This window comes from Chroicocephalus ridibundus, chromosome 3 (assembly GCF_963924245.1).
Source record: "Chroicocephalus ridibundus chromosome 3, bChrRid1.1, whole genome shotgun sequence".
Taxonomy (NCBI): domain Eukaryota; kingdom Metazoa; phylum Chordata; class Aves; order Charadriiformes; family Laridae; genus Chroicocephalus; species Chroicocephalus ridibundus.
This window is the reverse complement of record NC_086286.1, coordinates 47,087,366-47,113,030: the sequence shown is the minus strand read 5'-3', so window position 1 is coordinate 47,113,030 and position 25,665 is coordinate 47,087,366. Positions and strand designations below refer to the sequence as shown.

The following is a 25,665-nucleotide window of genomic DNA, read 5'->3' as shown; positions in this document are numbered from 1 at the left end:
TTGATAAAATGCAGACAGCAGAGCCTCCACAGTTAGCATGAATTCACTTACTTCTTAATATAAATACCTGTATATAGGTACTGATATGAATGTGCTGTTTATGTTAGTATAATTAGTTGAATTCCCTTGGAGATAAATCTATTACTCAAAAGACACGTGGCACTCAGATGCTTGGCTAATTAATACAGTAGTTGCCTGCAGAGGATCCAGTTTGTTTTTTTCATCAGAGCAGACAATCGTCTCTCAAACCTTTGTTCAGAGTGAGATTTGCACAGACTCTGATTAAAATTTGCCCAGAATATAGTTTTGGTCATAGCTTATTTTTATTCTAGTGGAAGTTCTGCTTCCACAGAGTTGCTGGTCTCCTCAAAGTCAATGGAAAAACTCCCAGTGACCTCGCCAGGCAGCGCACTGTAAGCTTCAGTCCAATTTTTATTCAAGAAAGGAATGCAGAATAATGAGAAAAAAAACCCCTCTTTTTCCATACTATCAAGAATATGTATCTTATAATCAGGTTTGTTCTTTACATGCTTTTATGGCTGCTACTTTCCAGTACCAGTATTCCAGTGCTGATATTGTAATAAAAACCCAGGATCTTCCATTTTCACTCTGGACTCCAGTCATGCATTCTGATTAATAATAAAAAGGACGGTATTTAGGGGAACTCCCCACCAAACAATATGGGATATCATATTTTAATGAGGCCTATTCAAGTGCAGCACTTTTAACAGAATTTCTAAGCAGTTGCCTCTGAAGATAAATTAAATGGATTAAAGTCCAAATTGCTGCAGTATGGAGTTGATAATTTTTCAGTTCTTTCTGTATCAGGAACAGGAATTAGAATATATGTTTTGCAGGAAGCCTTGCTGGAGTATTTGACAGAGGAAGAAAGAAATATGTGTGCTAAGGAGGAGAATTTAGCGTTCCTTCAACAAATATGTGCAGATTATTTAATTCCAACTCTTAGTAAGCTTAAGTATAATATTTAGCAGAAGATAAAATGGGAATTTATATATGATAACCATTAGTGATAGAAAATGCTGTATCTTTGAGTAATACTTTGAAATTTGGGAGTACCTGTTACAAGGAATGCATGCCTATTTTGTACAAGTTAACCTCTGTGGATGATCTGGTGGTATCAGTGATAGGGGGACAGATTCCCACAGAGAAGAGGACAGGAGAATCATCTTCATTGCCTGTAAGCCAATAGACCTGTTGAAATTAAGGTGAGATGATGAGATAAGTTTGAATATTCTGAATAGATTATTGTAACACTTTATTTTGTATAATTAGTTAATTTATATTATGAATAACAATAGCAAAAGAGGATCTGAACTCAGACTGCATTCGTCTTCCTTTGAATCTGTGTTCATGCAGTTTTTCCATTCCCAGATACCTACATCCCTTATTCTGTAGCCTCACGTAAATTCAGACCTTCTGACCTATTATGTTAATACCCTGGTTTTGTTCTTTAAAATAACCTCTACTGTGGATTTTAAAACTATCTGCTGTATTGATTTATTCTTAATTTAGTCATGCCACTCCATGATCAAATTAAGTAAAATTATTTTTATCTGTTACTGTAAAAGCAAGGTATTTAAAGAAAGTGCTTTAAACTTTTACAATTTCCCAAATAGCATCTAAATATCCATAAGTGCAATGCCATTTTCAAATATTCTCATTTAAAAACTGATTTAATAAGGGTTTATGGGATTTTTGTCCTTTGTCCATTACAATATATTAATTGGTATTCATTAAAAAAGTATAATACTGGTCTGTTGGACCTTCAGCACTGACCATGGCTGGAAAGTTGGAGAAATGTGCACAAACCAACCCAAAGTTGCACTAAGTGTTGCAGTCCCACCCACCAGCCACCCACAGCTTCTCCGTAGGAACCCAAGAGCAATTTCCTCAAAAATCACGCGCGCAGACACCATAGGGGCCCGACTAAAGGTCCATCTGGTCCTGTCTCCAGCTCAATGGAATCGATGGGGAAGGTGCATTTTCTAGCCTGAGATGCTTCTCTTGTAGTGTGGGTGTGCTGTCAGCTGCAGTTTCCCCAGATGTAGGAGACAACATTTTTCTCTGTTTTCTGCTTTATTGCCAGTAATTTTTGGCAATTATTTTGCTTTTCTGGCTGCTCCTGAACACTGGGTTGCCCTTTTTGTGGAGCAACCTGTGAAGGGCTCAGGATCTCTAGCGGCAATGGCGAGAGCCCATCGCTGTGTGTGGAGCATATGGATTGTTTACTCCCACCTGCACCTCATTATCAGCAAACTTCTCCATCTGCCGATTTATGACCCAGTCACGTAGTCTGTCATCCCTGCGAGCTGGCCCTTACCCCTGCTGACCTGCCTAATGTCATGTTGTTAGGAAATTTTGTCACCTCACCGCTTGCACCCTTGTTCACGTTATCTATGGTTATGGTGAAGAGTGCAGGTCCCATAGAAGATCTCTGCAGAGCTTCAGCTACTTCCCCCATTGCTGTTTTTACTCCCCACTGTTTTCCTATCTTGTACTGAGCCTTTTATCCATTCCGGCACCTTCCCTGGCTGCTTGTTTTCTGTAATGCCCTTTGGAGTGGGATTTTGTCAGAAGCCTCTTAAAAATCTAGAAAGGGAAACCACATCTCCTTTATCAATGTGCCTGTTGACCCCCATCGGAGGACACTGGTGAGGCTCCAGGATGAATTGTCTGGCTTGCCCGGTAGGCAATGCCAAGCAGAGACCTGTGCTTTATGCCGTGCTAGGATGCCCGTTGCTCACTATTGCTCACTCTAGCACTTACCACTCTGTTTCAGAGTTGCATTGGCAGCTAAGGGGCTGAACCCTTTCCTTCAAAAAGTGGAGGTGGAGTGCGTGCTTCTCTTCAGTAGCTCAGTACGTTGAGCTGCCTCCCACCCCCCTGTGCTGAAGGAGCAGGGATCCCATCTGCCCAAGAGGGTGCCCTAATCTGCAACCTCTCCAAGGCCAGGGGAACACAGATACCAGCAAAGCTGGACGGCTCAGAATAGAATATGTGCTTATTTATTGGGAAAGCATGAAGTGAGGAGGTCATTTGCCTGGAGGAGAAAAAGTGAGGCTCTAGGCCTTGTTCCAGTGACAAATACAGAACAGAAATGTTTATTGGAGATGATCCTTAAGATGAGAGATGGAAACAAATGTGTCTTTGAATACTGACAGGGTCTGGGTGTAAGAGAGGCACAAACCTGCTTATGAGTCATGATGCTTAGGCATGCCCAGGAACAGATTCTTTGGCGTCTGAGGAGCTCTAGTGAGGTTGGGAGGAGGATACAGCTGGTGCAAGCAGCCTTGGCAAAGCTAAAGCTAATTTGGAGAAGGAGGGAATGTCCGTTGATGCAGAAGTTAGGCTGTGCGTGCTCTCATTACTGTTCTGTGCAGCAGAGACAGAGGCCTTTGTAAAGGTTGATACATGGAGATTACTGGCTTCCAAAAGGAAATATTAACAGTTCCTTAAAACCTGCTATCAAGATGACCTGCGAAAGGAGAGATCTTCGTGGACGACGGCATGAGAAAGCTGCACTAGCTACTCTGTGATCTGCCAGGCGGCAGATGAGTCCCTAAGACCTCACTCATTAACCTGACCAACTGTGAAGAAAATGCCTGGGGAACGTATCTGAATAAATATAATTTCAGATTTAGACAGCTACAGTGGCAATTAGAGATGTAAATCACTTTGTGGCACTTCATCTTCTCTTCACAGGATGATGCCTCAGCTGTTTTTTAACAGCTTAGATCAAAAATCCTGGACAGCTAAATAATGCATAGCTAGTATGGTAGACAGGAATGGGATAAAATCACTTTGAGGAGTTTGGGAGTCTGCTACTGAGACAAATAGTATTGTGTGTCCAGAAAACCACCACTAGAAGTCCTCATGTGTGTTCTTAGATATGTTTGTAACCCGTAAGTAATCGTGTTGGAACTAAGGGCCTCCCAGTGATCTCTCAGTGTAGTCATTATTGGGTGAAGAGGAAGTCACACAGCATTCAAGGTTGTGAGAATATACCTTGTGTAGCGTCCAGCTTGGATCCCCCTGCATGTCACAGGTTTCTAGAGTAACCACACTGAGGGTCAGGTACTGTCTTACAGGACTTGCCTCAGCTCCTTCTCCCCTATTTATGATAAGCATATAATATTTTTGCAAGCTTTACAAACCTGTTCTGTGCAATGCCCAGGCAGCTACAAAACGTTTGAGAGGCTGGCAAAATGGAAGTGCCTTGAGGATGGCTCATTTGTAATTGTCAGAGAGACCTCGGAGAATTCTTCCTTATGTCATAATTTTTTCCAGAAGCCTGACTTACAGAGCTGTTTAAGAATATACTTACATTGAAGCACGTTCTTAGCCTGGGGAAGCTGGTGGAGTTGTGCATTATCATTAGGCACGTGTTTCAGCCCCTAACAGACAGGGCCTTAGCCTGCGAGGGTCACTGTCTCACTCTGAGGGCACCCAGCACTTTCATAATGCTTCTTTTGCTCGTTTGGTGACTGGTTGGCAGCAGCTGTAGCAGTTCCCGGGTGACAGCTATACATGTTTGTGTGGCCGGGCCCAGCTCTGAGCCCACCAGCGCTGTCTGCAGCGGCTTTGCTGCCTGTTTCTGACAGCAGCGGTGGAGAGGTGGGACGCACCTCACCCAGCTTCAGACACCTACACTAGAGACACCTACTTCTGAACCTGTCGTCCCAGACTGTTTAGAGCTGGTAGAGAGAAATAAGCACTTGGAGAGGGTGATTCATCTGGCTTGTTTTAGGTGGAGATAAATTGTGCTATGGAAATGTCTTTTTTCTGTCTACTAACTATGCAGAAAGTGTAAATGACTGTCTCAGATACACAAGTCTGCACAGCAGATGTCTCAAACTGAGAAGATGAATGCCACCCTTGGTTTTTATCAGTATCACATTTTTAACATATACACTGAGATACAGTGTGCTCCTATGGTAAGCCTGTGCTAGCTGTGCACAGGAGTCTTAAGCCTTAAAGCACTTTTGAAGCGGCCTGGACAGGCTATTTCAAGGTGTAACCTCTGCTGGGGTGGATTTTCTCTAACCCAGTGCAAGCATCTGTAGTCAGTGAGAAAGAGCACATCATCTAAGGCATCTACCTTACGTGGGGTAAGCAGCACCTTCCAGTGCCTGTTCTTCTCCGTGGCCTCAGCTGGGCACATGGAGTGAGTAGCTCAGGTAGAGATGTCCCTACCACAGGTATCTGAAGTCACCTGAGAGGGGTCTCACCTGTAATGGAGGAAACAGAAGGACAGCTGTTTTCTGGGGTTGAGGATCCTCGTGGGTAATGTCACTGGCAGTAGCACTGGAGGTGATTTCCTTCCATTGCTTCTGAATGCCATGGGAGAGAGGTTGACTGAAAGAGGAAAGCTGAAAGGGAGGGAAGAGGAGTGGTTCCAGTTGGGATTTATGAAACAGGAAAATGAATGAAAAAATGGGAGAATGAAAAGCCAAATTTAGTAAAAGCAAGATAGGCATTTTTTCTCTATCTCAGCATCTTGATTTACTCTTTTGGGGGATACAGTAGCATACAGAGCAGTCTGCTGCAAAGGGTAAAGGAAGAAACCCATTAAAAGTCCAGAGGAGGATGTCCAGAAATAAAAGTCTTTAATGTCCTGCCTCATCCATTCTGAAAAGCCATTTTGCCATCTTTAAATTCATGTGCATTCTGTTGCCAGCTGGCCCCTGAGCAGTGTTAGAAAGAGAGGGAGGAGCTTCTCATCCATGTGTGGGTTTGATGTCACCCCATCTGTGCACCTGTGACTCGGGTGACAAAAACTGTCCCCATGGGGACACAGGGTCTGGGTAGGGAAAGGTACAGCTCTGGGTGTTAGGCATGCCAACTAGCAGGCAAGTCCACAAAGCAGTAAATGGCACTACGTGGTGTGTATCATCTGTAGCATCCGCCATTTCCAAAGACAGTCTGGCTTTTGGGGGCAGATTATGTCCCAGGTATCCTCCAGGACACTGCTGCATCCACTGGAAAAGGCTGTGTCCATTTGCCATCTAGCCCTCCGGCAGCACAGGAAATCATGAGGGCACAATGCAGTTTCACTGATGGGTAGTTAAATCATCTATCATCTTCAAACCCATCATGCCTAGGGTAAGTTTTTACTCCATCCAGCACATAAGTGCATCCAAAGAATGAGCACCCCTGGAAATGTAAGCCTCGAGCTGCAAGATCACTTTAGAAGTGATACGTGCAGTATTGTCTTTTGCTGAAAGTGAATGTTTCTGTTGTTGTATTTAATACAAAATGAAATGTACCTGGACATTTTGCTTATGGAGCAGAGAAAACATCATTAAAGTTTAGCTTTATTTCGTAGGAAGTGATTGCCATGGAATAGAGTTAAAAGGCAGTGATATTCATGCAAGTTGTCCACATGAGCTGCTGACTCATGTGTATGTGCACAGTGCAGTGGGCGGCTTCAGCCCTTGGGGGGGAGAAGATCCTCACCAGTGTCTGTTGTGGGATGTCCACCAAACACTGCATTATTTTATGTTGAGTGTCTGGTGGATCAGATGGTATAGTTGTGATTTTCCCTCTTTTCAGTGATTGCCAAGACTACTGGCCCAGAGGGCCAGACATGTTATCTTGCTGTCTCGGTGGTTCAGCAAGACACAGCTTCAGGGTTGTGATTCAGAGCACCTAGTCATCTTGGGATATCATATACCCTAGTGGCTTACGGTGTGTTCCCTAGTGTTAAATACCTTCAGCAGGAGGGGTTTAAATCCTGGTTTCTTGCTTCCTGGGGGAATAACTGCAGAGAAGACAGGGACGACAGATACCCTGCTAGCTATCCTCTAGGAGGAGGAACATTTTTGCCTACCTCTCCAAGTAGTTGCAGAGATGCAAACTGTGAGTGGAGCATTGACACAGTGGCACAAACCCCTCCTAAGCTCTTGCTTGGCACCCTGACTGCCTAGATTCGTTTTTTCTGTGCCCAGCTCTCCATATGGTCCATGGGAAGGATGCTGGAGTTTGTGCAGGTGTGTGACGTGTTTGCTGTTGCAGTGACAATGCCCAGTAGAAAAGTTTGAGAGGGAAGGAAAAGTTCAGTAATCGTTGCGGGACTTGTGTGGTGGCAGCTGCCCATTACGTGGGCAGTATTAAAAGAATAAGTAAGAATAAGTATTAAATAGTATTAAAAGAGTAAGTAAGTTAAAAGAAATGAATGTTCCATTGTTCAGTAAACTGAACCCTGACAGGTCTGTGCAAAGAGTGAGGCAAGAAGCGTTAGTTACAAACAATGTATTACAAAGAAAATGTGTTAAAACGATTTTGAATCAGCTAAGGTTGGGAGGCAGCCTTTTTTTCAATTTCAGCTTCTTCTAACATTTAGCAGGTAGCTTGTAACCTTTCATTACTTGTTTAATACAAAGCCACATTAACTTTGGATAATTCATTGGCCTGCTGGTGCGTCTCCCATTATGTGGGAAGCTGCCCACACGATCTTCTATTGAAAACTGAAATAAGTGGAGAGATCAGCAACATCGCCATCTCTCTTAAAGCTGCTCAAAAAGACTAGATGTTTATACCTTCACTGCTGTACACTCTTTTTAGATTTCAAGATACCAAACAGAAGCCACAGTTTTTGCTGTTACAAAATACACCTTTACTAAGCGAACTAATGGTACTTCTATCTCAGATCATGCATTTCTTATCTGTAAAGAAATAATTGAATAGTTCCCTCCTTTGGAATAAACCTTTTCGTTAATAATGTATTAGCTCATGTAAATACAAATTTAAGTTAACCTGAAATAAGAGGTTTTAAGAGATTTTCTATTCCAAATACTGATTCTGACCAGAATAAGGGAGGATGTTTTGTGTGTGGATCTCGCTTAGTCTGCCTTGAACATATATAAATATTTGGAAATAATGCAGTCTCTCATTGTCCTGGCTGTACTTATATTTATCTTTTCACCTTTCAATGCATGCAGTGACCTCTGGATGCTTTTGAAGTTGTAGGTTCCTGGCTTTCAACATGTATTACTATTACATCCTCCTTCAAGTGAATGGACCAACTAAACTGAAGTCAGCCGTTAACAGAAATCACTGCTGCGTGTTGCATGTGGGTGACTGATGGCTTTACCGGATGTTGGTTGGGGTGAATTTAAGAAAGGCAGGTGAAAGCCCTACAAGGCAGTGGCCTGCTGCTGAGGTCTGCCAGCACGTTTTGATCTCCGTAGGAATTGAACCACCTAACCTCGCTTTGCTCAGTCCCTTGCAAGCTGCATACAGTATCTGCCGACAGTGGTATGATAGCAGGGCTATAACAGTTCATATTTAAGGACGTAAGGGGCAAGGTTTTTTAGTAGAGGAATTTCCAGCAGCACGCTAGGCTCAGTTATGCCTGGGCAAAGTTCCAGTCCGGTCTCATTTGGTGCAGGACTCGAGCTAAAAAAAGTTAGGGTTGCCAAGTCTGAAACGCTCTTCAGAGTGCCTGTGGGTTGGTCTCGTTTTTGCCATCTGGCTACAGCCTCAGGAGAGCTGTTTTGCTAGGGATCACTGAAATACTTGGTGATCCAAGTTCAGTATTAATTGTGCTACTTGCATTGCAGTGATCGTGCTTAACTGCAGGATTAAATACATTGTCCCCTCTCTCCTTTGAGAAACACCATATTCCATAAGCAGCCCAATTCTGCCCTTTCCGAGACAATAATAATTCCAAGTGTTGTCGTAATCACCGTGGCTGCTTTATTAAACTCAATGCCATATTTTTCATTCATTTACGCGTCCTAACAGTTTAAGTGGTGTGTTAAGCCTTTCTACATATATCAGAGCAACATGTAATTTTCATTTCCATTTTACGCAGTGGCTCCTAAATCTAGAGGTGATAATTATTATTTGCATTGTAATTATGCCTCAGTTGAACCAGAGGTTTTGCAATGATCTAAAAACGAAGGACATTTTGCGGCAAGATCTGGTGGGGGTGTTGTTTTTTTTTACTGTCAAAGGTCCACGTAACTTCAGAAGGGCCTAGAATTTGAAAACTAAAGCGCAGGCTGGATTTCCTTAGTAAGCCTTGTGTTTTTCTTCTCCCCAGGGGATGAGCGCTCCCGGGAGTCTCCAGCCCCCGCCGAAGCACAGATGCAAGCCGGGGCGGAAGGCGGTGGAAGGGTGAACCGCTGTTGCTGGAAATGCTCCGTGACGCAAGTCAAGAAGATTTTCTGGGGTGTGGCTGTGGTCCTGGGCGTCTGCTCCTCCTGGTCGGGTTCAACCCAGCTAGCAAAACTGACCTTTAAGAAATTCGATGCACCCTTCACTCTAACGTGGTTTGCAACAAACTGGAACTTTTTATTCTTTCCTTTGTATTATCTTGGACATGTTTTTAAGTCAGCTGAAAAGCAGTCTCCAAAGCAAAGATACAGGTATGGGAGCTTTTGTTTTTTCTCCTGTGGCTCTACTTCTAGTGGACGTTTCACTCAGATCAGCCAGTTAAATTAAGCTTGCATTTGCTTTCCTCTTCAGGTTTGTTAAAGATGTTCTGAATTCACTCTGTGTCCTGTGCTAGGTGGTATGTTATTATTCTTAATACTATTTCACTCCAATAATAAGAAATCCGGGTTTATTTCCAATACATACAAGTCACGTAATGAAAGTCCACGTTTTCTGCAATTGCTTCTCAAGAGTTTTCCGTTCAAATCTCAGTGAACATCATTTTTTCACTAATACCTTCTTCCTCTACCCACAGTCGACTTTTATGGCAATCCCTGAGTAAGCTAAGTAAGCTTTTCTTGTCCAAACTCAGGACTAGTGCAGTGCCTTGAATAGCTGAGTAAAAAGTATTGCGGTATTTTCCTGGCATTATGCCCCTGACATCAAAGGCCAAGCTCTGATCCCAGTTAAACTCGAGCTGTTGTGTTTATTTCCGGGAGGAAGCACAGTCATAACCAAAGGCAGCTCTTTGTCTTCAGCACACCTTGTCTTTATGGCAAGCCAAACCCACGGAGCCTGAAGCGCTCATGGAAAACCCTGAGTGCCCGTCCTCGCTGAGGGGCTGAGGATGCTCTGGCTGCTCGGACTGCCTCTGGGTGAGCGCTCCTTCATCTCATCTCGTTTTGGCCTGAGAGGTGTCTGGGACAGATGGGATGACTCAGCCATCAAGATGTCCCGTGTCAGAGAGCTTCCCCAATACATGGAAGGATGTGAACAACGTTTTCCCCTTCTGTTACACAGTGGGGCTCGCAGCATTTTAATGAAGTAGCTGAGAAAGTAAACAGTAAGAAGTACACATTTCTCAGCTTCCAGCTGTGCAGCAGCGAGGTGGAAACTCACTACAGGAAAAAATCTAAGAAACCAAGGTACTGGCAATGCTCTACCTCAGATGACTAGGGTTAAAATTATAAATGCTGAAATTGTGCTGCTTAGCCATTGTTGCAGTCTCTTCATCTTCTAAATCATTTAGGGGCTTCAGATAAAGAAATTTCAGTGTTCACTGCAGTGTTCATGGTTGCTTCAGGGATGACAGAAGTATGGAGGTTAGAGAAAGCAACAGTTTAATCTACAAACAATAACAAATGCTAGCCCAAAACAACTACCTTTTCGTTTCTTTGTTTTTTAAGTATTTTTCTTTCCAGCTGCTCTCAGATAGTTTTAAATACTGCTGAATTCTGGGGTGAGCGGTTGTGGTTCGCCAGGTCCCTGGGGTTAAAACCAGAGCATTATACTCTTTGTTGCTGCAGTTAATTGATATGGTTGGTAGTTTTATGTCTTCCATTTAATTAAATGATGGCTGAGCTGAAGAGCAGGTGCAAGCCCTGCAGCCTGTTTGGGATGCAGGGGGACATCATTACAAGTCAGCTTGCTGCAGGCTTAGTAAAGAACATGCGTTTGTGTGTCTGACCAGCAGGTCACATAGGGTTAATTTACAGTTTTTTCCTGGTGTCAGGGTAGACTTGGGCATTTGGAGGTACGGCTTCGATTCCTAGCTTTGCTGCAGATTTGTTTTGGGGTTTTGAGCAAATCACTACAGACATCTGGTTTCCTTGTACTCTCTGTTTGTTTGGATGAGACAGTCCTTCAGAGGGGGGACTGTCCCTTACCATGTGTCTGCTTCAGCATGTCCACTATCTGCACTGAGACCTTTCAGTGCTCCTGCACTAAGAATTACTATAAAAAGAATTACTGTTCATCTGCCTGCTCCATTATGGCTGAGATTCTGAAAATCCAAGTGTTGAGTTCCAGGCTCTTAATTATTCCCGTTTTTTGCATATCACGTGTACACGCAGAGACAAAGAGACAGACAGACATATACAGAGCCTTTGCAGCTCTATCTGAGGTATTACCACCTTCAGGAAAGCTTGCACGCCAGGCACAGTTGGACATATAAGGGAGGCATTGCACAGGCTTCTGGGTGGTTAAAATAAGATAATTCTGACCTGAAACTAAAAAGCAACTTGTTTAATCATTCGCTTCTTCTTTTATCTGTCACCTTCATTTATATTTTATATACTATGTAAGCTCTCTGACAGGCATTGCGATGAGATAAATGAAAAGGTGGTAGTGGAAGAAGGTGGAAATATGACATCTAAGTCACCTTAGCAGTGAGGTAGTAAAGGAAGGGATTCTCAGATCTTGCCTACACAGGTTGCTGAAATCCACAGGCACACGATTTTTTTGGCAGCAACGCTTCCCGAGGACACCTGCGCAGCCGCCTCCTCCTCAGCAGGGCTGGGCAGCTCAGCGTCCCCTCACCACGGCACAGGCAGTGCCTTCCCACCGCCCCTTCCTCAGTGGGCGGCTTCGAGGGGCCTCGGCCAGCGGGAGTGCTTTGGGGTACCTCGCCATACAGCTAGAGAGCATGTAACAGCAACCATTAGGAAAAAATATACAAAAGAGGGGTCATAACATGTAGAAACAGTGAATAGATATATAGTCTCTCCTATACAGATTATATGGTTTAGTATGGGTTTAAATTCCTATTGTATTATAGAAGTGTATATATATACGCACATATACAGCATATGTATACACATATACAGTATGTATATATATACACACACTATGCTGTATATATATGAATTGTATGTTTCTAGTTTCACAGAAGAGCATACCCGTTGTGGATACTAACCAGTTTAAAGCTGCACAGATTTTTTTCCCCGTTTTATAGCGCTTATAATTGTAATGAATTTGCCACCAAAGCTTTATAGTAGCACATTAAATTTAAGAGCAGGTTTATTCAGTTTCTATATAAGATTCTGAGTATTAGGCCATAATGTAAAGTATTAAGTATTTCTGATTGACCCATATTGCATGGTAAGGAATTTTCTATTTAAACTGAAGGAGACTATCAGTTGTGTCCTCAGCATGGGGAGAGAGTCATTCTTCAAAGCAACCCAAAACTTAGGCATTCACATCCAAACTGCTCTAGGCTCGCTGTGTAGCTCCATCAAATGCCAGAGTTGTGCCCAATTGTGGACCGCTCAGGGAGAACTTGTCCCACGCTTGGTCCCGAGGGTGCCCCCCACCCTTGGCACAGGCCTGCGTGCGTGGGAGTGATGCAGAGAGCTCTGGCAGGCCACTGAAGAGCACGCCAGGGTCAGCGCCGCTCTCTTACTTCTTGTGCAAGTGCTCACTAGCTTAAAATAAAATTACTGTAACTAAATTATCATTCATTTCAACCACTGTCCAGTCCAGAAATAACACATGTAATGATTTATGCACCTAATGGATCATTTAAGACTACTTAATGTTGGCTTCATACTTTTTGCTTCCAAACGGCTTTATAAAATGACACATTTAATCTGATGAGCTACCCTTCGTCATACCTACATTATTAATTTATGAGGTAACATAAATTAAAAGCACTAGAGCTTAAAGCTCCCTGGCTACATGAAAGATTAAATTAAAATCTCTGTAAGATATTGCTTAGCTTTGTGTATCTATACGCAGGACAAAATACACCTTTTATAAAGATTTACTTTCTGTGTGCCAACTGGGGGAATAATGGAGGATTGCATTCACATTTTAGCAGGAGAATACCTCAGAAAGGTTGCTTATTTTCATGGTAAAGTCTTATCTAATGACTTTTTGAGAAGGAAAGGGCAGGACTTTCCAGAATGGTTCGTGTGATTGTTTATTTATTTATCATTTAGATCTTGATTTTTATTTCATAAAGCATTAGGGCTAAAGAAAACACCAGAAGCTAAAACTAAATCTCTTCCATAACCTTGACTAGAGCTGATGTGTTGGGTGAATGGAAAGAATCGTTGCATATATCTACACCAATCTACAACCACATTTCAGCATGTTTTAACATGTTCTTTTTCACGGAATCAGAGTTTTGTCTCTATACTGCCCCCAAATTAGCTGCCACTAATCTTTCAGAATTTGAAGATTTTACTTCGAAAAGAAAGAAAAAGTTGCAGGTAACACCAAAGTCTAATTGAAATGGAACCAAAATACTGGGGGCAACGATGGTAGAGGACTAATGTATAGATCTCACTTACTCTGATTTACCAACATATTAACTTCACAAGAGTCACTTTTGCTTTATATGCATATGGGCTCAGAATTGACACTTAGCTTTTCAGTAGCTGGAAATTACCAGTGCCATAGCTTCACATGATGTCCAGGAGAATGTAGGCCAGTTTCTAAATGTGTTTCACACGTATTTTCTGCTAGCATGGAGGAGACGAGGCTCTAGCCTGGCATCTCCAGTAATTCCAAGAGCCTGGTCCATTAGTTTGATCCTGACTCATACGAAAGTGCAACTCCCTGCCCCATGGGCACTGCCCTCCTCTTCTGCAGCAGGCAGAGAACCAGGACACGCAGGGCTGGTAACCAGCTGCCTGGCCACGATGGAACTCTGAGGGGGAAGAAGGTCAGAGCCTGATTTGGCATGACTGAATGCTTTTTTACTATTGATTTTCAGCATTTTGTATTCATGAGTCTCTCTTACCCAGCAGCATTAAAACGTTGCAGTGTGGTCGACTTTTTGCATCCTCCTGATTTATATTACTACTTAGGTGGGAGCTTCACCACCAGAGCAGACAGCATTGATGGAGTCATAAATAAGCTACGAGAAGGCATCAGGACATGATGAATACAAGTGTTTTTAGCAAATGTCACCCAATGAAGCATGTTTTCTTTCAAAAAACTTCAGTTTATAAACACTATTTGTCTAATTCAGTACATTAGCCTTAAAATAATATCTATTTACTTTGTGTTCCTCAAAATAAAGTCACTTCACAGTTCAAGTTCCCATTAGCTTGTTGGGGGGAAAAAACCACAACAACCAAAGAACAAAAAGGACCCTTGAAATTAAAAGATACATCATCTGATTCTTACCAGAGTTAGATAGATACAAGCCAGGAGTAACTCCAAATTAAATCAGTTTGATCTCTGCAGCAGTCTTTCAGGACTTACCTTTGTGCTTGGTATCAAAGCAATTAATTAAAAGAAGATGTGGATACTGTGCAAGAGCTTTATCATACTTGTGGTCATCTACATCACTCCTGCAGATGTCTGAACTGTTGGTGGTGGTGTGTCATTGGTGGGCCATGGTATCACTTCTCAGACTGTTTTCACTGAATCTGCGCTTTTCTTCCAGGGGTTCTAGCTGAAGACAAGGCCAAATTGTACTATTAGCATGTAGCAGTAATAGTGAAGCCTTCTGCTGAAACAACATGGCGTTTGTGATAGGGGCAGTACTGGTGAGCATCTGTCCGATGTCCAACCTGCTGCGTGTACAGCATCAAGCTAGGGCATGGAGCATTCATTTGGGCTTAGCTCAGCTGAAGCCCAAGCCTCAGAGCACAGGGTGATGCTGCTGTTAAGTTCTGTTTCTCAAAGTTAAATAATTACCTCTTCCTGATGAAGCCTATGGTAGCTGCTGTCTCTTTCCTTTTGAAAAGGAAAGCGTGTCCCTGTGGGACATGGGCTAAGGGTGCGTTACCCCATGGGAGTTCTGGAAGTGGCTTCTTGCTGCTGCCTTGACATAATACAGCTGTGCTGCATTATTGCCAGATTATCACATAAATTATCATTTCAGCTGCTTCCTTGGGGAGACTTGTTTTCTTAGGTGATTAAAGATTAGTATCATGGTTTCCTCCTCTTTGTAGCATGGTATGGGAGTTTGGTTCCTACATTGGGCTGATGATGTGAGTGGCTGGCAGAATGACCCCAAATTAGTTTGGCTCAGTTTTGGGGCTGGTTTTGTTTAATATCTTTATCAATGATCTGGATGAGGGGATTGAGTGCACCCTCAGTAAGTTTGCAGACAACACCAAACTAGGTGAGAGTGTTGATCTGCTTGAGGGTAGGAAGGCTCTACAGAGGGACCTGGACAGGCTGGATTGATGGGCCAAGGCCAGCTGTGTGAGGTTTAATAAGGCCGAGTGCCGGGTCCTGCATTTTGGTCACAACAACCCCAAGCAATGCCACAGGCTTGGGGAAGAGTGGCTGGAAAGCTGCCCAGCAGAAAAGGACCTGGGGATGCCAGTGGCCGGCCAGCTTAGCATGAGCCAGCAGTGTGCCCAGGTGGCCAAGAAGGCCAACAGCATTCTGGCTTGTATCAGGAACAGCGTGGCCAGCAGGAGTAGGGAAGTGATCGTGCCTCTGTACTCGGCACTGGTGAGGCCTCACCTCGAGTACTGTGTTCAGTTCTGGGCCCCTCTGTACAAGAGGGACATTGAAGAGCTGGAGCATGTCCAGAGGAGAGCTACCAGGCTGGTGAGGGGGCTGGAGACCAGGTCATATGAGGAGAGGCTGAGGGAGCTGGGCATGTTTAGCTTGGAGAAGAGGAGGCTGAGGGGAGACCTCATTGCCCTCTACAACTACCTGAAAGGAGGTTGTAGAGAGGTGGGTGTTGGCCTCTTCTCCCAGGTGAATAATGACAGGACCAGAGGAAATGGTCTGAAGTTGTGGCAGGGGAGGTTTAGATTGGATATTAGGAAGAATTACTTTACTGAAAGAGTGGTCAGGCACTGGAACAGCCTGCCCAGGGAGGTGGTTGAGTCACCATCCCTAGAGGTGTTTAAGAAACGTGTAGATGTGGCACTTCAGGGCATGCTCTAGTGGCTGAGATTGTAGGTTGTTTGGTTAGACTCGATGATCTCAAAGATCCTTTCCAACCATGAAGATTCTGTGATTCTATTATTAATGCCTGAGTCCCAGCTTCTCTGGAGGCAGCTCTCACAATGCAAAGCTGCATGTGGGTTTTGGGCACATAAGGTGGCAATTGTATGCTTACCTCCCTTTTTAAACCTGCCCCAGCTTTTACATCTCCTGAAAACACCTTTAAAAGAATGGCTTTAAACTTATGTTCAACTAGTTTGATAATTCTTTCAATAGAAGTAGCTATTCTAGCTAGAATTCTTTCAATTCAGGTAGCTAACACTGCCTTTGAGAGCTCATGCCTTAGCTTTTGTGAGAAAACAGTTGTGGTTCCTTCTTTAGTAAACCACTCCTTTCTAATTTAGCCTCCCAGTTTACACTTGGGGATTGCATTTGTATTTAGACCATGGTGTTCTGAAACAGCTTTAACATTCATGCCCGGTGAAAAACTTTCCCTTAATCTGAAGATCCTTCATCTGTTGAGGATCACCTCTTCTGGGCTTTTGGACCTTTGTGGAATGCTAATCAAGAATAAAAATTGGGCACTACCCTGCCTGATCAGGAGAAAGACATGTTCTTTAATCTTGAGCCTGGTTTGCAAAATCATTCCAAGGATGATTGAATTAAGTGGTGTCCTGTAATTTTGTCTTGTTGTTCCATTACTTTTGTCTTCTCTGCTGTGGCTTGAACAGATGCTCTAAAATAATTACATTATATGCCTCCTATGAGGTAACGCTGCTTGAGGCAAGGACTAGAGAGAGAAGTAATTGTTCTTGTTACCTGCAGACAGGGCATGTGCTATGGAACAATGTGTTTACGGATGGCTTTTGCTTGGGAAAAATGTCATGTCTTGCAGCACTGAACGATCTCTGGTCAGTAGTTAAACTGCACTTCATTAACTGGCTCTTCCTCTGGTTAGTAGCTGCCAAGCTTCCACGCTGCAAAGGCTTTTCCCGGGAGATCTCAAGAGCAAATCCACCTATACTGATCCTATCTATGCTGACCCCTCTGCGCTGGCTGAGACTGTGCAAACGAAGAAGTCAGGTTGAAGGGACCTCAGGGGTCACCTCCTCCTTTCCCTGCCTCCAGGCACGACCTGCATGCACAAACAGAAAAGTAACTGCATTTTATGGCTGGCAGAGGAAAAAGGACTGGGAAAAGAGTGTGTGGTCATGTTTACTCTGTGGGGAAAGAAGCAGAAAGCTGAGGTGAGCGTGGATATGCTGTTTTTCCAGTCATCATAACATGAAAGAAGACAAAGTTTGTAGCTGGTCCTTTGGCAGGAAGCGTATCTTGACACCCAGTGCACAAACTCATTAAATGTGGACTATCCTAGACAGGTTCTCCCATGTTGTTTACAACAGCAACATAAACAGCAACAAACCTCAGGAGGGAGTGATAAGGAATTTTGCATTTTTTTTTTTCAGCCCAGATCTGTGTCAAAATATCTTGAAGGCAGCTACCTTTAAAGCTGCTTAAAAAAGGAAAGTGCCTGTATGGTAACAGACTTCGTAGCTATAATTAACAGCTCTCAATAAAGACGGATGATACAGTGAGAAGTGTCAGAGGCTGGCAGTGCTACAGAAGTGGAAAAAACCTTTTTGTCCAGCTGCCTAGTGGTTATGGACCGTGTCCAGATTTCCCAGGTTGGTTTGTGTTTGTATGAAAAGGCAGCCTCACGTAAATGCACGAGTACCTAGCTGAAGATCCTCTTCAGTCTGGGTCTCCAGGACCTGGCCACCCTTGCTTGTTAGTCGGAGATAGAGCTGGTAAAAAGAGAAATAGTCAAAGGTGAAGGTTGGCAGCAACATAGGTATACGAGCAGGGCGTCATAAATTGGAAAACCCTGTCAAGTAGCTACATAATGTTGTCTGTGAACACCCATACGGTTTTTTGGAGGGAAACAATGGTAAGATATGAGCTGATGGGCAGACAGGTACTTGCACACCCACGTACAACCATTTTTCTGTTTTCCAGTGCTAAAACACCTTTCCAAATGGTAGCTTTCTTCCAGAGAATCCGATCCAAAATGGAGAAGACAAACAAAATCTGTTTTTTTAGTCTTGTTTGCCTGCTTTAGGTAGCAGTTAGTGAAGACCACTTCTTTTCAGCCTAGCTGTAGAAAAGAAACAACCTTCTTCTTGGTCTCTGTCAGTCCTTGGGGTCAGGGATAAAACTCAGCAAGTTTAAAGGAAAGAACCTCATTTGCTTTATGGCTGTACAGTCATTGCCATATCATTCAGGCCTCTTGTCTTCAGCAAGCCTACACTAACAAGTCCACTGTGGCCGCCTCATCTGGTCCCTGTTCCTCGTATCTCCAACTGAGCACTTCCCCACGTGGAGCTGGTGTCGGTTGCTCGTAGTTTCTTAATTTATAAATCATGTTCCTTCTCTTTGGGGCTGGAGGGCTGTTTACTCATTTACTGAAGCTGCTTATTTCATGAGCACTTAAGAGAGTGCTGCAACGTTTCCTTCATATCTTTGAAAACTTTCCACTGCCTCAGTGAAGCGTTCAGACTCCTACAGCAGGAATGGGCCTCTGGAAGCCTCACATGGAGGATGGCATCTCCCATCTCTTGCAGCAGATGCAAATATTAACCATCCCTTCCGTGACAGAGCAGTATTAACCTTCATGTAATACATTGCTAACACAGGGCACCCTTGGATGCTGTGAGCCCAGGTCCATTCGCTACAGGAGGACTCTGTTCCTCTATGTCATCTGGCATTTGCGCTTGCATTGCATCTAAAAAATGTTTTGCTTCACCAAAATTCTATGGGGTATTTTTTAAACTTAATTCTTTCACTGTATCTACTGTAGAGGCCAGCTGAAAATCGTATCTTGCTTTTTCTGCACTGAAACTACAGCTTTCTTCACTAGTCTGGCTTATTATGCTTTCAGCTGGGGTACATATAGATTTCCAAGTGTGGAACGATAATTCTTCAGCTGTGAAAAGTTCTCTTATTAAATAGCACACTAGAAAATAGCAAGAATTGCACCACTACTTCAGTACCTCTTAAAAGTACCTAGAATAAAAATGAAACTACAGCTCTCTAGTGCTGTCTGATATTTTCACCATCTAACAAATGGTGCTGCTGTTAGACCATCTCACCATGATATCCTGAACACTAGCTCATAGAAACATGGAGTAATTCTGGCTGCTGGGGACCTGGGGAGGGAGGTCTCTAGTCCAACCTGCTCAGCGCAGAGCCACATCATACCTACTTTTTTATTTTCTTAGTGGTTAGTGATCTGCAGACACCGAATGAGACATAACTATTATTATTGAAATGTATGTGTACTTTATTGCATCTCTTACTATGCTGTCTCTAGATACCCCAAAATTACCCGTACCAGAATGCATTGGCATGAATGATACCCATTCTGCTGCTGTTTGCCCTTTTTTGCCAGAGCCACCTTAAATATTTGTCTGTCCTCAGGCGAGAACATGTTGATTCAAACTCTGAGGATTTGATTTATTTTCTATTAAGCTTGACATTTAAAAAAAATAATTGTGTTAGCCCACTACACAGTGTTTCTGCTTAGCTTATTTTTAATAATCAAACAAGTTTTCCCCTATCATTTTCAGTATTTCATGAAGTTCTCTATATTAAATGCGATGGGTCCAGTCAGCACTTGACCTTAGATGGCACAGCTCCACTGAGTCCCATGACAGCATGCTGATTTTTATCGGAGAAGGGTCTGGCTTAGTGAATATTAAAAGTATGAAGTTAATAACTATTTAGATGTGTTTTATCTTTCCTTCTTTCAGAGGGGAACTCAGGCTCTGACCAAGCTGAAATTCACCCTGCTTCCACACGTTAGTTTTTTGAAAGTGTCTTTTGATTCTGAAGAACTGAAGTAGAAAAACTGAATGTTGAAAAATAGTATCCCAGAGAGGATACAGTGACATACGGCCAAATGATCAGGTGCCTTCCATTAACGTACCTGAAGACCTGCACTTGCTCATGAAATTTTTAGCAATTAAGGCCAACCCTCTGAAAGTCTTACAACATTTAACAGAGAGCTCTATTGATTTCATAGATTTTGGAAACAACTTACACACCCGTGCTTTTCTGTAGTTCCAGGTAATTCCTATAATGCCATTATTTTCTGCCTTACCAAGTTCCATGTGGCTTTTACTCTTCATTACGTAAAAAGGATAACTGTAGGGGGATATGATAAAGGTCAGCTAAATCATGTATGGCTTGGAGAAGGTAAGGAAAGAGCTAAGTGGCATCAGGGTGAGTGAGGTGATTGAAATACGGGAAAAGCTTTCTAACAGTGTGCAGCTGAGCCGTCAGGAGCCTGAAAAACAAAAGGAGCCTGAAAGAGTGGTTGGTGCGTCCTTGGGAATGGCAGTTGGTGGGGAAAATGTGGCCTGTTCTGGGCTGTTCTGCCAAAACGTAACACTCACATGAACTAGATAGTTCTTTTAGCTGTACTACGAGCTAAGCTAAATCAGTAAATCCTACTTGATTTTAACGTACAGTGTGCTTAGCGTAGTATTGCTCATGTGTTGACTGCTGTGGTGGGCTGCAGGTTCTTAGCGTGGGATGTTCCAGAGCTCAGCAGCCACAGACCCATCCAAACTACAGGCGTCCAGACAAGTCACTCGGGAGTATCCAGGGAAGATTTGAACATACCAGCAACAGCTAACAGATTTGTTTCTTAACATGAATGAATGTACAAATAAAATTTACCAAACTGCTAAAGATACTTGCTTGGGACCTTTTCAAAAGTGAGCATCAAATTGGCTTTATTTTTAGGTAAACAGGAGTCATAATGAAGACATTCCTCTTGAAAATCTTACCAGTTATATGTATAGTTAATTGTGGACCTTACTTTTGGCTGGCAAGTTGCAAAATGTTGTCTGCTGCTTTATATTTCTCGAACTTTGTTTTGTTTTAAGGATTTAAAAAAAAAATAACAGCTGGCTTCCCGGATATGTTTGCTGCAAGAAACCAGAGACAAGTATTTTCGAGAAACTGCAGACAAGTGTGTTTCCTCCATAGCAATTGTGCTAAAAACAAACTGTTCTCTTCGTCAGTGTGGCTTCAGACACTTTCCACTATTATGCTGCTGGTATCTGGAGTCTCATTAGGCAAAAAGCCTTTGTCTAGCGCAGAACAGTAAATAACCATGGATTTTAGGCACATGTAAGAAACATCTCATTCGGGAAATTTGAAAGAGAGATGACAAATAACATCCTGGAATCAATCTAATGTCATGATCCGAATGTGCAATAGCAAATCATCCTTCCTCAAGTAACTTGGCTACTGAAGGCTACAGATGGGTTTGCCTTCAGCAGGCGTTGGGCGTTAGCATGCCTTTGGGCTAACAGCCGTGACCAGGCGGGTCCTCTGCGTGGAGCGTGCTGATGGCACCTACTAGATGTTGCGCAGCTGACAGGAAAAAGATGCAATAGTTCATTAGTTTTGTCATTCTGTTGAATTCAGATGTTTTCAAAAGGAATGGCACTGAAAGCTTTGTAGTACTGAAGGTGCATAATAATTGCATCAAAATTGCCCATCTGCAGCTAAAGTGAGATAATTGCCTAGGCGTATTCGCATTTGCAGAAGAGATTTTTGAATAATAAATGTTTATAAAGCCCTTCTGTCATCATGTTATCCAGTCCTCACCCCACGAGCCAAACTCTCAATTCATTTACACTGTTTTCAAACCAAAAATACCTCACGTATGCGCAGCTCTGGGGTCGGTGACGGTGAGAATCTGGACTAGCGTTAAGTCACCTGAAACTGGCTCCCAGATCCCCAGCAGCATTTATGAACCAAGCTGAAAGAGAGTAATCGGCAAACCCCACTGATTCCTTGCTTGTGTTATTTTCTGTGTCTTTAATAATGAACTTAACTAAATTACTGGAGTTTGGGCGTTCCGGTACTGATTTTGAGTGATGCTGAATGGCACTTCTTCCTGAGGGGCAGGGCTTGTCACGGGGTCAGATCCACAAAAGGGCTGAGACACGTGCCCCATCCTGCAAACAGGCATAAGCATCTATGTGTGGTTTCCAGCAGACACTTCCCCTCCTCAGGAGCCTCTCTTCTCCCTCAGAGGTAAAGCATGAGCAGATCCATCCTCACAAAAACACCGAGGATATTGCAGGACTGGCAGCAGCAGGTGAGATGCAAGCCCATCCTAATTAGGTTTATCATGGCTGATCTAACATGCTCCTGCAGATAAGCTCATTAGCACGGACTCAGCTCGCCTAAGGGTTTGAACACGGTCCCTCCATGCTTGACAAAATGCAGACAGCTGAAAGACCTGTCCTGGTTTAAGTCCACGCTTACCTGGTCAGTCCCTCGTCCACAGGGATGCGGTTTGTAGCCGCTCCCATGTTCTGGTGCACTCCCTTTTCCTGGCAATTAAAGATGCAAACAGCACTGACCAGACAAGATTTGTTGATGCAACTTTGTTATCTTACGCTTCTCCGAGAATGAATTAATTGATTTTTCCATTAGACTTGATACAAGTCATGCTGATGTCCCCATCATCCTCAGTATGCCGGACTATTCCTAATAGCTGCCTTACAGTCCTCGCAACGCGTCTCGTGCCTCTCCCATGCTCTCGAGCAGCAACTAGCGCTGCTCATTCTAGCCCAGCACTACTGAATAAACAAGCACGAATGATTTACAGTGGGATGGAAAATGTTTCCAGCTAGATGACAGGATCACCTGCTTTCTGCCACTGCAGGCCACTGGTTTTTCTGCGTGAACGGAGGAGCTGCTGTTCCTGCTGTGGGATCCCTTCAGCAAAAGAGCCGCCCGCCCTCCCCCATGGTCAGCTCACCCTGTAGCTCTTCAGCCCATAAATCCTTGGTGCTTCAGTGAGATTTTGGCAGGCTGTACCTCTTGGGTAGCCCCAGCATGGGCATGGCAAAGCTGACTAGCTCTCTAGCACTTGGATAGTAGCCAGCAACCCTAGGAGATAACTAAGCCGGCATCCCCAGCCACCCAGAGCCCTGCGCACCTCGGAGGTGCTTTGCCCACCTGCATCAGTGAGGTTCTTCGCATCCCTTCACTGCGCTAACAGTGCCCTGCCGGAGGAGCGGCACTCTCGCTGCTAGGGATCCAGGAGGCGGTAGGGTAGCGAAACAGGCACCACCTTCGCCAGGTTTCTGAATAAATAGTTTCATGTCAGAGGCTGAAACCACATTGTTGCTCTTGTCACTCTTCCCGGGAAACAATCTGAAAAGAAATTCAGACGCGACACTAAAATTAGTAACAATATGAACTGCTGTTCAGTACAGTTTTTTTTCTCTCTCAAGGGTTTAAGCTTATTGAGTAGCATCTCTCTCAGTTTCATCACAGAGCCTTAAGTTTTGAGGAAGGGCTGAGCCCAGCCACTGAAGCTCTTTATTCTGGTTGTGTAGGTGGGGTATTGAGAGAGCCAAATTTAACACAGTTTACCCAGTGCATAGTTACAGTAAAATGGGCCAGATTTTGCGCTGTGTGCATCGGGGAGTGGGTTGGATAGGGATATCGCAGGACACTGTGACTCTGAATGACTCTGTTACTAAGACTCCGTGAGGTGTCAGGATATTTTGGGTAGCATTTTTGAGGTCCTGCTGCTGGATTCTCTAGTCTTACTGAAGACTGTAGTGAAACTATAATGACTTTGTTGGAAGGAGTGGTGAACCAGTAGTGAAAGCTGTTGGAAATGTCTCCTTATGGTTTTGTACCTATGGAGGTGTGTGTACATACGCATGTATGTATGCATGTGTATATATGTGTATATATGCACCACTTGAATACGCGTGCTGAGCCCCTTTACCCTGCAAGAGCAGGGATATCCCAGAGGGGCAACAGGCTGGTTTACTTTTGACAGCCTTCATACGGTGTCCTGCAGATCAGGACCTCTCCTGTAAAATACAAACTGTAGAAAAAGAAAGGAAAATGAAGCCACAGATTTTGCGCTCGCTAGCTCTAGGGTAAATGTGGGGTCATGCCCTCGACTGGGGTGGAAAAAGCCCCTTGCACAACCTGTATCACTGAGACCCTGTGGATCTCAGTGGGAAAGCACAGTCTCCAGGATCAGGCCCCAGCTTGTTTGCTGGGGGAGCACACACCTGCCTCCCTGCAGCAGGAAGGCTGCTTATTCTCAAGCATCTGTCTGCAAGCGCTGCCTGGTGCTGCTCCGAAAATCCCTTCTTCCCCGACAAACAAAGCTGGAGCCCCGGAAGGGGGGGTCTGAGGCACCCCCATCACTCGCCTGCCCACAAGCGCGGTGGTGCCTGCAGCTCAGGTTGCCCCAGCTGGCTTGTCATCGGCCCCCCCACTGCCACCCCAGGCTGCCCTCACCCCAGGCAGACCCCGGCTGTGCCGGGGGGTCGGGCTGCAGGACGGGCGGCTCTTGCCTCCATTTGCACAGTTTTGCATCCCACTCATGTTCGGTATAAAACAATTGCCCTTGACAGCCCTCTTCTTTCTTCATACACCTACAAATTTAAAAAAATCCTTAGCTTGTGGTAAATGCTCCTTCCTCTAGGGCTGTGTGCGGATACTATCCTCACTTCCAAAATGCACAACTCCCCTTGAGCAAGGCTTTTCAACTCTCCTGGGCTGGAATCCCACCGTGGCTCATGCCCTGTGCAAGAGACACCGTGCTTAACCTTCCTACCTCTATTTTTAAATCCAAATTTGATCACCCATAATTCCTTTTGAAACCAGTGGGTGGTGACAGTCTTCAGCCCACTGGAAAAGTCAGTGCATTAGGTACTTGAATATGAATTTATGTTTTTAATTTGATATGATCCTCCTAGGATTTCGGTGTGAAGGTGGAGAAATGCAGTAATTCCTTGCAGCTTGCTCATTTGTACCGTCTATATATTATTTGTCAAATTCTTTTTATATTATCTTCATGAGAAATTTAATGAATCTCATCAACACCAAGTAATTTGTTTCTGTTGGTTTACTTCCTAGGATGATTTACGTATACATTAAATGTGATTGCAAGCCATTTCCTAACGCATGTAAACCTCAGTTTTCAAAGATCTCTGGGGATGCGCTAAGTTTTAATAACAGCCTCACATAAAACACAATTACTCCATTCTGGCAGTGAACATGAGTAAACATGGATATGGGGAGTTAGTACAATAATAGTTTATTTGTGATTTCACGCATTATAATTAGGGAAAACTCTCTTTTAAGAATGCATTGACCGTGCACACTAAATTTGGTATATTCATCCTTGTTGCTATGTGTGCTATTGATCCTGAAGAGAAAAGGTTAAATATATTGTTACTGGATGAGCATAGCAATAAAATAAAATTCGCATCAAAACCAAACGGCAAGAATGATTAGGTGGATTTTTTTCCACTATGTATCTTCAGGGTAGTGGTATTCCATGTTTTCCTGTTCGGCAACTTACATTGTTTGCTCTCTTCTCCCCTATAATCTTGAAGCTGCTTGAAGCTCCTCTCTCACATGCTGGGAATATTTTGGTTTATGGCTCAGCCCACCTACCAACTATTTCAGCTACTGAGATGCAGTGAACTAATTAATGCTCCCATCATCTTACACATTCTTCAGAGGCCATGAGCACTAAGAAGACTTAACTTCAGTCATCAT

The 25,665-nt window shown here is 43.7% G+C and overlaps 1 protein-coding gene across 2 annotated transcripts in view; it reads left to right on the top strand.

Annotated features, from left to right (window-relative positions):
- Positions 1-25,665, top strand: part of SLC35F3 (solute carrier family 35 member F3) — a 188,452-nt gene that overhangs the window by 126,541 nt on the left and 36,246 nt on the right. For both annotated transcript variants that reach the window (XM_063329024.1, XM_063329025.1), the window contains one exon: positions 9,068-9,392. In XM_063329024.1, the coding sequence (XP_063185094.1) occupies positions 9,068-9,392 (325 nt within the window). The remainder of the gene's footprint in view (positions 1-9,067; positions 9,393-25,665) is intronic.